Genomic DNA, 12471 nt, shown 5'->3' on the forward strand with positions numbered 1-12471 from the left:
CGGGTAAGATTCCCCATGGGGGGAACGACCTAAGCCTGGCACGATCACTTTGGGAGGCCCCCCAAAAGAAGGACTTGGGGGGCTGCAGCAAAAGGGGGTGATGGACCCTCGCTCCTCGGCTTTGGTAAAGTCTGAGTTCTCATCGTCTGGGAGAAAATCTCCTTATCTCTTGGTTGCCTTAGTTCCCTTGCTCCACCTAAGCCTGAAACAATGACAGGGTGGTGCAGCTCAGTACTGAGAAGTGCGGATTCCCCAGGGTGATCAGGCCTAAGAAAGAATATGTAAATTACTGTGAAACCTTCTTTGTTTAGAATGCTCTCAGTTGAATGAGAAGGGTCTTAGGAGGAAGTTAGTTTGTTCCTCAGTCTTACAGCTCTTTGACCCCCAACTCAATAGACCGGCAGAGTTCTTTGTTTTCTATAGTTCCTTACTTCCCCTAATGAGTACTGTACTTTACCTGAATTATTATGCAAAATGAGCCCAATAAAAGCAGGTATGGACTATAAATCGGCGAGCTCCCCACTAGGGGGGGTGGCCATTCTGTCCCTACTTCCCCACAGAAACTAGCTTGTCTCTGTGCATGTGTTGTTATCGTCGAGCCATCCACAGCGTTCCATGGTCACTGCTGGCCGGTGACCCACGCGCAATAAGCACTTCCCTGTGACAAGATCAGCTGTGGTGTAGTATTAGTTTGTGTTGCAAACCTGCTGCGGAAACTCCACTTTTCTAAAGTATCAGGAGAGTGAGGCAATGTCCAATCAAAAATAGGGAGAAAGAGGACCTGGGCAGGCAGCAGAAATAGCAGACTAACCTGTACCCAGGATCCCAGTCTCAGCACTTATTTTTCTCCACCTCTCACTACAAACACCACAGGTACAGAAGATGACATCCAAGCCCCAGTGCCACGGGCACCTGGAGGGCTGGACAGCACTCTTACACAATGTGCCACCACATTTGCTGAACAAGGACACATTATATAACTACAACACTGAGCATTAAAAATAAGAAAATACTATCATTCAGGACTAACGTTTTGTTTAAAGTCTCAATATGACAGCACATGCATTTCTCTGTGCCTGAGTATAATCAAGAGGTTACGGGCCTCTTATTGTCGTTGATTCTCCAGAAGGGTATGCAAAGGCACAGAATAATTAAGATACAACTTCACTCTCAGAAAATAGGAGGGAAGCTGGGTTAAGGCCCCAGTTTAGAGACTGGCAGAATTGTATACTATAAAATGAGCAAATTCTGTTTCCAGATGAGCACACAGGCACAAATCTGAGCATGACCTTGGCAAGTTCACACAGCCAATTGTCAAGGGGTCCCTGGCTCCAGGGTCAGCAGACAGGGCATAGCTGACAACTTCTAGCTCCCAGACCTCTCTAGTTCTGCTTGGTATAGAAGCTGAGAGAGGAATTCGGGTATCACAAAAACTGTTCCTCATCTTCTCCTCAAAAGAAAACAATGGTTGTTTCTGTTTGTCCCTGCAGGGGGCAGGAACTGTGACCATGGTGAGTTTCACTTTCCAGTTTCTGTTTCCTAGTTGTTCTTGCAATGACACGCCCACAAGTTTCCTGATTAGTTGCTGTTTCCCTTCCTTATATAGCCCTGCCCTGGGGCATAAATACTTTGGAAAATCTCCTACACAAGCTTGCAGATCTCAGAGCAGACCTTCCAGCAAAGCAAGCACAGTGCTACTGCTGCCTGATTCACAGCAACAATGAGGTAAGGGTTGCTTGCTTCTCTGTCTTTCTAACTTTTTGAACAAAATGTTCATCGTTACTGTCTGAACAGACTTAGTTTCCATGATGTCAAGCTTTCTCACACTTCTGTTTGGGCATTTGTGTGTGCACTGAGTGTGCACATTCATACACACACATAAACTGTTTTATTACTTCAGGCATTTTCATTTTTGTTAGCATCGTCCTGAGGAAGCTTACCTCATGTTAAAGCCTAAGAAGAGGAGGGAAAGGGCAAAGGAATTTTGCAGAAGAAGATGATCCCAATCTCTGATGTTACTTTCCACCAAACTCACCTCTGTCTGACATAAGGAGGCAAGACCCAGATGGTTGGGATAGAGACACTGCTTTTAGAGGCTCCTCACCATGGAGGAGCTGCAGGACTACACAGCCAAGGGACCCACAGTGGAGAGGTCGTCAGATGTGTGGGGGAAACATTGTGGGGATGTGGTGGGAAAGCTCACTGCCTAGAAAACAAGCCTTCTGTAGGCTTCCTGTCTCCCTCTCTGCATGGCTGAGTTGCTATGGGAGGCCAATCCAGTGAGACTGCATTTAAGATCAACAGCCAGGTGGTCTGCAGGGTCCCTGATTTCCTCCTGTCCCAGGGGCTTGGCTGGAGTTCTGCACTGGAGAACATCCCTATGCTCCTTAGCTAAAGGACCTAATGTGGGAATTTCTATACTGTCCACACTGAATCTACATTCCAGTAATTCCTGATATCAGCAGATTAAAAAGGAAAGACATTAAAATCAATATTGATCTGCAAATTCCCCCTCAGTGCTCAAATAGGTAAAATTTTGAAGAGGCAGAAGTTTCAGAAAATGCCCAGTGAGAGGCCTTTGAAGGTTGAATAATATTGCCTTGTATGTATACACCGCATTTTGTTTGTCCATTCATCCACTGAAGGACATTTGCGTTGCTTCCACCTTTTGTCTATTGTGAGTAATGCTGTTAGGAATACAAGTATTCAGATACCTGTTTGAGTTTCTATTGTCACTTATTTTGGGTGTATTTCCAGGACTGGAATGACTGAATCCCATGGTAATTGCATGCTTAATTTCCTGAGGAGTCACCACCATTTTCCACAGCAACTGCCCCATTTCACATCCCCACCGCGCACAAGGGTTCTACTGTCTCCATACCCTCACCAAGACTTTATTTTCTGCTCTTCTTATTTTAACAGTAGCCATCCTAATGAGTGTGAAGTGGTGTTGTATGGTGGTTTTGAGTTGCATTTCACTAATGATTGGTGATGTCAAACATCTTTTCATGTGCTTCTTGGACAATTTCTTCTTTGGAGAAATTGTCCACTCTCATCCTTTGCCCATTTTTTTAAATCAGGTGTTTCTTTTTGGTTGCTGCTGTTCTTGATTTGTAAGTGCTGCTTATATAGTCTGGATATCAATCCCTTACCAGACATGATTTGCAAATAAATTTTTCCCATTCTGTGAGTTTTTTTCTCCATAAATAGTGTCCTTTGATGCATAAAAGTTTTCAGTTTTGAGGATGTCCAACTTATCTATTTCTACTTTTGTTGCCTGTGCTTTTGGTATCATATGCAAGACATCATTGCCAAATACAATGTCCTGGAGCTTTTCCCCTGTGCTTTCTTCTAATATTTTCATAGTTTTTGACCTTACATTTAGGTCTTTGATCGCTTCTGAGTGCCTTTTGTTGTTCCTTTTGCTGTGAAGTAAGGGTCCAATTTCATCCTTCTGCACGTGAAGATCCACTTTTCCCAACACATTTGTTGAAACACTGATTTTTTCTCTCCATTAAGTGGTCTTGGCACATGTGTCCAAAATCATTTGACTGTTCTTATGGACTAAATTGTATCCCCTCGATCCCTACTTTGAAGCCCTAATCCCAATGTAACTTGATTTGGAAATAGGGCCTGTAAAAAAAGGCTAAGTGAGGTCATAAGGGTAGATCCTTATTCCTACAGGGTTGGGGGTCCCTGTAAGAATAGGAAGAGCAGTCTTTTACCCACACCATGCACCATGGAGGAAAGGCCATGTGCAGAGGCCAAAAGAGAGTTCTCACCCAGAACCAAAGTGGGCACTTTGATCTAGGATTTCCAGTCTCCACAACTATGAAAATGGACATTTCTTTTGGTTAGACCACCTTGTCTATGGTACTTTGTTATGGTAGCACTCGCTGCTAATACAACCATATGTGAAGGTGTATCTCTGGGTTCTCTCTTCCATTCCACTTCTATATATGCCTGTATATATGCCAGTTCCACACTATTTTGATTACTATAGCTTGTAGTAAGTTTTGAAATCAAGAAAGTGTTAGACCTCCAACTTTGTGTTTTGTTTTGTTTTTTCAAGATTGCTAGGCCTATTTGAGATTCCTTGAGATTCCATGTGAATTTTAATTTTTTTTCAAGATTTTATTTATTTACTTATTTTTAAAGACAGGGGAAGGAAGGGAGAAAGAGCAGAAGAGAAACAGCAATGTACAGTTGCTTCTCACTCACCCCATACTGGGGATCTGGTCTGCAACCCAGGCATATGCCTGGACTGGGAATTGAACCAGTGGCCCTTTGGTTTGCAGGCTGGCACTCAATCCACTGAACCACAGCAGCCAGAGTAAATTCCAGATTAATTTTAAAATGCATTTTTCTATTTCTGCAAAAAAAAAAAAAATCATTGGAACTTTTATGGGAATTGCATTGAATGTGTAGATTGCTTTGTGTGGTATTTACATCTTAACAATTTACATCTTCCCATCTGCCTTTCCTTTTATTTGCATCTTTCTTCATTTTCTTCAGTAATGTGTTGTAGTGTTCAGTGTAGTGTCTTTGCCTCCTTACAAAAGTTTATTTCTTAATATTTTATTCTTTCTGATGCTGTTGTAAATAGAACTGTTTTCCTTTCTACATAGTTCTTGCTAGTGTATAGAAACAAGTGATTTTTGCGTGATTTTGTATACTACTATTTTGCTAAAAGTTTTTTATCAGTTCTAACAGTTTTTGTGTGTAATATTTAGGATTCTCCATGTACAAAATCACACAGTTTTTGAACAGATATATACTTACTTCTTCCATTCCAATGTAGATGTGTATATTTTTTCTTGACTCATTGCTCTGACTAGAACTTCCAGGGCTGTGTTGAATAAAAGTGACACAAACAAACATCCTTACCTTGTTCCTCATCTTACAGAAGTTTTCAACCCCTCACCACTGAGTGTGATGCTAGCCGTGGACTTGTAATAGATGGCATTTGTTATGTTGTGGTAGTTTCCCTCTGTTGTTACAGAAAAGCAACTCAGCTTCAGTTTACGAAGTGGAGATTTATTCACGCATGCGCACCCAGAGGAGGCAGTCTCCAAATTCTGGGCCCCAGCCCAATCTGGGGCTTGCTTATATACTTGCTGTAAAGGCGGCAGCTGGAGAGGGGAGGAGCGCTGTTTCTGGCGGGAAGCGGATTTCAGAAGCAGAATGCGGAAGTTAGCGCGCTGACAAAACAATTCCTGCTCCGGCTTAAGAGGGCGGTCTACCTAAGATGGCGGCGGTCCGGGCCATCCTGCCACACTATTATAGTATTTTGAGTGCTTGCATTATAAAAGGGTAGTGAATTTTTGTCAAATGCTTTTTCTGCGTTAACTGAGATGCTGATGTTGTTTTTTTCCATTCATTCTGTTAATGTATATTAAACTGACTGATTTTCATACATTGAAGCCATTCCTCCATTCCAGGAATAAATCCTATTTGGTCAGGGTGTATAATCCTTTTATTAAGCTGTTAAATTCAGTGTGCCAGTGTTTTGTTGAGGATTTTGCATGAACATTTGTATGAGAAATTGGTCATAGTTTAATTTGCTTCTTATCTTCATTTGGTATCAGAGTAATGCTGGCCTCCTAGAATTTGTGAGTGTGAAAGCATAGCGTTCTCTCTATTTAATTTTTTGGAGAGTTTTGGTGTGTGTTTTTTTTTAAAGAAGAGTCCAAGTCCTGGTTGAAAGTCCCCATGTGAATTATTTTAGGCCCGACCATAGGAAATTACAAGGGTTCTCCTGACTGGTGTCACAGGGGAAGGCTTTCACACAGCACACTTGGTGCACAGCCAATGGACTGCTGTGTCTGAAGGGAGGTTAGTCAGTGACGCAGGTCCTCTCTGGCTTCACATGCCTCTCACTTTTCTGCATCCTAGGACAGGCACCCTCACTCCTTGGCTCCTTTGTTTGAGGCCTTGATCAGAGCTACTCTTCAGACACTTCTGCTGAGACTTCCATAGAGGGGAGAGGAGAGGGAAAACTTGAAGACTCTTTACCCCACTATGCTCAGAACCCAGTACTTTTCCACTCCTAGCACTTAACCCCACCCTTCCTCAGACTTCAGGGTCCATTAACTGCCAGAAAGTTTTGTTCAGGCCTCTCAGTCACATCTGTGCTGATCTACCTGAACTTCAGCCTGTGTACCATGCTGGAGGCTGGGGTAGGGAGATGGAACAGGGGATTTGGCATATTCTCCATTGTGCACTCTCATTGATACCATCACAGTAACAATTGAAGGCAAAACACTTTCATTTTGGGCTGGGTGCTTTAATTGTCTACTCTGACCCCTGGAAGTTCAACTGTCTCTCCCTCCCAACTCATCTGAGCTCCTGACACTTAAAATGTATGGTGGAATTTACTAGTGAAGCCATCTGGTCCTGAGCCTTTCTTTGTTGTGAGACATGTCTGTCTTGTTTTTTTGTCTTAGGGGAAATACTTTTAATTTTTTGGCCATTAAGGATGATTTTACTGTAAGTTTTTCATACATGACCTTTATTATTTTGAGGTATGATACTTCTATTCCCACTTTGCTGAGAGTTTTGTCAAAAATGGGTGCTGGAATTTATTGAATACGTTTTCTGCATGTACTGATAGGGGCATGTGATTTTTTATCCTACTTTTTTTAATGTGATGTACTACATTTTTCAATTTGTTAATGTTAAAGCAAACTTGCAGCCCCCTGATAAATCCCACTTGGTCATGTTGTACATTCCCGCACACAAAAAGGCTGTGGGTTCCATCCCTGTCACAGCGTAGAAGGGAGACAATCAATTGATTTTTCTCTCTCACATCTATGCTCATCAAGGGTATTGGCCTATGATTTTCTTTCTTTGTAGTATCTTTATCTGATTTTAGAATTAGGACAATGCCAGCCTTGTAAAAAGAGCTTGGACGTCTTCCCTCCTTCTGAATTTTTTTGTAATCTTTTGAGGAAAGGTTTTAATTCTTCTTTGAATATTTGATAAAATTCACCTGTGAAGCCATTCGGCCCATGACTTTTGTTTGCTGGGAGTTTTTGACTCCTGCTTCAATTTCATTACTTATTATCTGTCTATTCAGGTTTTCTGATTCTCCTGATTGACTTTTGGAAGATCGTATGTTGCTAGGAATTTGTCCATTTTCCCACGTTGTGCATTTTGTGGGCATATAATTGTTTTAGTGTTATCGTCCAGTCCTTTCTGTGATGTCAGTTGTTACATTGCTGCTTTCATTTCTGATTTGATGTACTGGTCTTCTCTCTTTGTTTCTTGATGAGACTGGCTTCATCAATCTTGTTTATATTTTTAAAGAACCAGCTCTTACTTTCATTGATGTTTTCTTTTGTTTTTTGTCTCTATGTCATTTATTTTTCCTCTGATTTTTATTATTTCCTTCCTACTTACCCATGGCTTTTGTTGTTCTTTTTCCAGTTGTTTTAAGTGTTGGGTTAGATTGTTTATATTATATTTTTCTTGCTTCTTCAGGTCTATGAACTTCCCTCTGAGGACTACTCTTACTGTGTCCTGTGTATTTTGGGTTGTTGTGTGTGTGTTCATTTCCTTTGTTTCCAGGCATGTTTTCCTTGTTCTTTGATCTCATTGGTAACCCATTCATTGTTTAATAAGATGTTATTTCAACTCAATGTGTTTGAATGTTCTTTTTTTCCATACTTGATTTCTAGTTTCATGCCATTATGACCGGAGAAGCTGCTGGATATAATTTCAATCTTGTTGAATTCATGAAGACTTATTTGTGTCCTAACATGTGGTCTCTGTGTGAGAACGTTCCATGTGCACTTGAAAAAAAATGTACATTGTGCTGCTTTGGATTGACATGTTCTGTAAATATCAGTTAAACCTATGAGATCTAGTGTGTTGTTAGGGTCCCTGTTTTCTTGCTGATTTTTTGTCTGGAAGATGTATCCAGTGTGGTCAGTGGGGTGCTCAAGTCCCCTACTATGGCCATATTGCTGTCAGTCTATCCCTTTAAGTCCACCAAGTTTAGCCATTTCTGGAAAATGTGAGCACACACATATCATATGACTTTGCTGTTGCACCCATGGTGATTTTCCCCTGAGAAATAAAAATGTATTTTGTTTGTTTGTTTGTATAGACAAAAGCCTATAGAAAGTATTCATAGAACATTTATTTATAACAGGCTCAAACTGGAAACAACTAAAGTGTCAATGATAAGGGAAAAAAAGACAATCTCCAATGTAATGCACTACGTGATTCCATCTATGTGACACTCTTGAAATGACAACATTACAGAAATAAAGAACAAATTAGTGGTTATCAGAGGTTGTGGATTTCTCAACAGGGAAGGAGAAGACAGATGTGACTGTAAAGGGACAGTAGAAGGGAGACATCTGTGATGATCAGAGAGCTCTGTATCTTGATGGTGGTGGTGGTTCCCGGGATTCATTCATGTGATAAAATGACATAGAACTATGCACATATTATACCAATTTCAATTTCCTAACTTTGATATTATACTATAATTGTGTAAGATGTAATCATTAGAAGAAACTTGCTGAAGTGTGCACTAAAACTATGTGTTCCCTTTGCTCTCTGTGTAATTATGATTATTTTCAAATAATTAGTGGGAAAAGTACTTAGTCAAAATTATCTCTTTTTAGTGGTCCTATCTTCTTGAATAATCTGCAGACTAAGGTCCTGAGGTGCTGCACTTCTACCTGCATTCTGTTCAAATTGAATTAGTAGGAAAATAGAAAACTCTGTTTTAAAACATTTATTTATTGATTTGGAGAGAGAGGGAGAGAGAGAGAGAGAGAGAGAGAGAGAGAGACATCAGTTTGCTGTTCCACTTATTTATGCATTCATTGGTGGCTTCTTGTATGTGCCCTGATCAGAGATTGAACCAGCAACATTGGTGTATCCAGCCAATGTTGTAATCATTGGAGCTACCTGGTCAGGGCCAGGAAACGAGTATATAACACGTAATGTGCGCTACGTGCTTTGCACATGTGGCTTATTATTCCTCACCAAACCCAGTGTCATAAGAACTATTATTATCCCTATTTTACAAATAGGACATTGAGGCACAAAGAGGTTACTTGGAGAAAAAGTGCTGGAGCCAGCCTATGGAGCCAAGTAAATTGCATTCAAACTCCATGCAGGTCTTAGAAATACAGTTGACCCTTGAACAGGCAGAAGATAGGGATGCGAAGCCCAGCCCCAACCCCCACCCCTACACAGTCGAAAACTCACGATAACCTTAAAGTCAACAGTCAGCCCTCATATCCACGGATTCAACCAACCACAGATCAAACACAGTGGTGTGTTCAACCACAATTGGTTGGATCCCTGTATGTGAAACCCCTGATAGGAAGGACTGACTATACTGAAACAAATCCAGATATATATAAGTGAGCCTACAAGTTCTACCTGTGTTGCTCAAGGGTTAACTATAGAGGAACTCTAAAAAAAAAGAAAAAGAAAAAATGAGGCAGCTGTGTCCTTTTCCAGGCTAACCTATAAATGTGAAGTGATTTATCTGACTTATTTCCATTTGTGGTGCCTCAATTAACACAAAAAATTTCCTTGTGTTTTCACAGTAAGACTTCTGAGGAAGATCAGCTCAAAGATAGGCTGGAGCAGCTGAGATGCCATTTTACATGGAAGTTTCTCATTGAAGATGTTGAAATCGCTGATTTAGAAAACAGGGTCTTCGATGAAATTGAGTTCCTAGACACAAAGTTTAATGTGTCAGTACACAACCTCCTGGCCTATGTGCAACACCTGAAAGGCCAGAATAAGGAAGCCCTGCAGAGCTTGAAACAGGCTGAAGACTTGGTCCAGACAGAACAGGATGGCCAAGCACACGTGAGAAGACTGGTTACCTGGGGCAACTACGCCTGGCTGTACTACCACATGGGCCAACTGGAGGAAGCCCAGATGTATTTGGACAAGGTGGAAAGCACTTGCAAGGAGTTTGCCAGCCCCTTGTGCTACACAGTGGAGAGTCCACACATGGACTGTGAGGAAGGATGGGCCTTGCTGAAGTGTGGAGGAAAGAACTATGAACGGGCTAAAGCCTGCTTTGAAAAGGCTCTGGAAGTGGACCCTGAACACCCAGAATTCAACACTGGGTATGCAATTGCTGTCTATCGTCTGGATGGATTCATCAAAGTGCCACATCCTGGTGAGGCATTTTGTCTGCAAACCCTCAAACGGGCCATCGAGCTAAATCCAGAGGATGCATATATGAAAGCACTCCTTGCTTTGAAGCTTCAGGACATTGGACAAGAAGCTGAGGGAGAGAAGTACATTGAAGAAGCACTGACCAGCATGTCTTCTCAAACCTACGTCTATCGATATGCAGCCAAGTTTTACCGAAGAAAAGGCTCTGTAGATAAAGCTCTTCACCTCTTAAAAATGGCTTTGCGGGCAACACCCTCCTCTGCCTTCCTGCATCACCAGATAGGGCTTTGCTATAGATCACAAGTTTTTCAAATGAAGAAAGGTACCAACAGGCAGCCTAGAGGGCGGGATAGAGAATGTATTGACAGAATAATAAAATTAGCTATATCTCATTTAGAATTTGCTCTGGAACAAAAGCCAACCATGGAAATTGCTTATGTTCACTTAGCAGATATGTACCTGGAAGCAGGAAACTACAGAAAAGCTGAAGATGCTTATAAAACAGTGTTCAGCATGAAATCAATTGAAAAAGAAAAACTGCAAGATATGTATTTCCACTATGGCCGATTTAATGAATTCCACAGGAAATCTGAAGCTGATGCTATTATCTATTATTTAAAAGCAATAAACAAAGAAAACTCATCATTTACAAGCAATAGAAGTCTCAGTGCTTTGGAGAAACTGGTTTTAAAGAAACTTCGAAGAAATGAAGCAGACGTAGAAAGCTTGAGCATCCTCGGGTTTGTCTGCAAATTGAAAGGAGAAATGCACGAAGCCCTGGAGTGGTACGAGCGGGCCCTGAAGCTGGCTGCTGCCTCTGAGAACTCTGTGGGACATGTTCCTTAGATGCTGAAATATGAATGGTTTCACATTCCATCTGATTTTAGGTTAACATGTACTAACCATCTCTTCTGTGTGCTGCCTCCAGAAACATGCATTTTTTGAGCAATTACTCACACCTGATCCAGTATGAGTTGTATTCAGAAAATAGTGAAACAGGATATATATGCTTCTGTGTATGAGAGAGAGGAAGACAGACATAAACCATTCCTCTGTGAATGTTACATAGTAGAAGTAACAATTTGTTACATAGATTTGTAGCAAATAAAATACATAAAGTAAAATGATTAATTCATTTTGTGAATGGTTTTCAGTGCTAGATACCAAACATACTACGGGGACATAGGGGAGGAAAAATTATTATTCCTCTACCCATCTTAGGTTCATTGGCTGCAGCCCCATAGTTAGACTTAACAAAAAGCAGAAAAACAAGAGGAAAACAAAAGTGTATTAACATGTGCATCTCACATATACATGGCAATACCCAGTGATGAGTAACTCAAAGATGTGGTTAAACTTGGGCTTATATAGCATCTTAACAAAAGAACAAGAAATTTTCAAAGAAATACTAAGTCAAAGGAAAAGAAGTTTGAGTTTCTAGGTTGGCAAATTGTAGGAGGGTAAATATTTGGGGAAAACTACTGGAAGACAGCTAGACGCTAGTTAAGAGGGTTTGGTATGCAGATTCCTTTCATAGTGACTGGGGTGTCTCAGGTGATAGACTTTTGTCTTTCCTCGTGGGAGAGGTGGGTCACCTTCATGACTTATGTATTCCTTTTAGGCAGATGAGTGATGGGCAGAGAGAGCTTTTCTTATATCTGCTTTCAACTGCCTTAGGTCAAAATAATGTCCCATATTTGGGGGGTGGAAAATCGTGCTTTCCTATGGTGAACAAACCGGACATTTTGCTGAAACCTCATGTAGTTTACAATCTAGTGAGACACAGACGGTAAAACAAGGACAGTTTAGATTAAAGGTCAGCCATCTCCATGAAAACGCTTGAAATTTGGTTCATTGTTAACATTGCAAACACTTCCTCTTGTTTTGGGCCAGTTTATTTGATGCTCTATGTATTCAGTCATTTGCTGATATTGATATAGTTATATCAAAAAATATGCAACAGTTGCTAAATGATCTGAGAAGTCATTCATGGCGATCACCTTTGATTGTGACATTTTGTTAAAGGTCAATGTACAACAAAAAATACTTTTAAAAAGAAAAATAAGAAAGCAATGTTGCCCCAACGGGTGTGGCTCAGTGGGCTGGGTGCCATTCCACACACCATAGGGCACAGGGCCCGGGCTGAGGGCCAGTTTCCTGGTTGGGGGCAGGTGAAGAGCCACAGATAGATGTTTCTCTCACACATTGCTGTTTCTCTCCCTCCCTTTCTCTAAAATAAAATTTAAAAAATCTTTTTTGAGAAGGAAGCAATGTTATTGTTTTCTCATTGCTGTATGGGTTTGGGGAGGA

General features: G+C 41.0%; 1 protein-coding gene across 1 annotated transcript; it reads left to right on the top strand.

Annotated features, from left to right (window-relative positions):
• Positions 1 to 1575: 1575 nt before the first annotated feature.
• LOC123829095 (interferon-induced protein with tetratricopeptide repeats 1-like) lies at positions 1576 to 11292 on the top strand. Its single transcript, XM_045854624.1, has 2 exons — positions 1576 to 1725; positions 9576 to 11292. The coding sequence occupies exons 1-2, from the start codon at positions 1721 to 1723 to the stop codon at positions 11005 to 11007; spliced, it is 1437 nt and encodes a 478-aa protein (XP_045710580.1). The 5' UTR covers positions 1576 to 1720; the 3' UTR covers positions 11008 to 11292.
• Positions 11293 to 12471: the final 1179 nt, after the last annotated feature.

This window comes from Phyllostomus hastatus, unplaced genomic scaffold (assembly GCF_019186645.2).
Source record: "Phyllostomus hastatus isolate PE091 unplaced genomic scaffold, TTU_PhHast_1.1 phas_scaffold_1066, whole genome shotgun sequence".
NCBI classification, from domain to species: domain Eukaryota; kingdom Metazoa; phylum Chordata; class Mammalia; order Chiroptera; family Phyllostomidae; genus Phyllostomus; species Phyllostomus hastatus.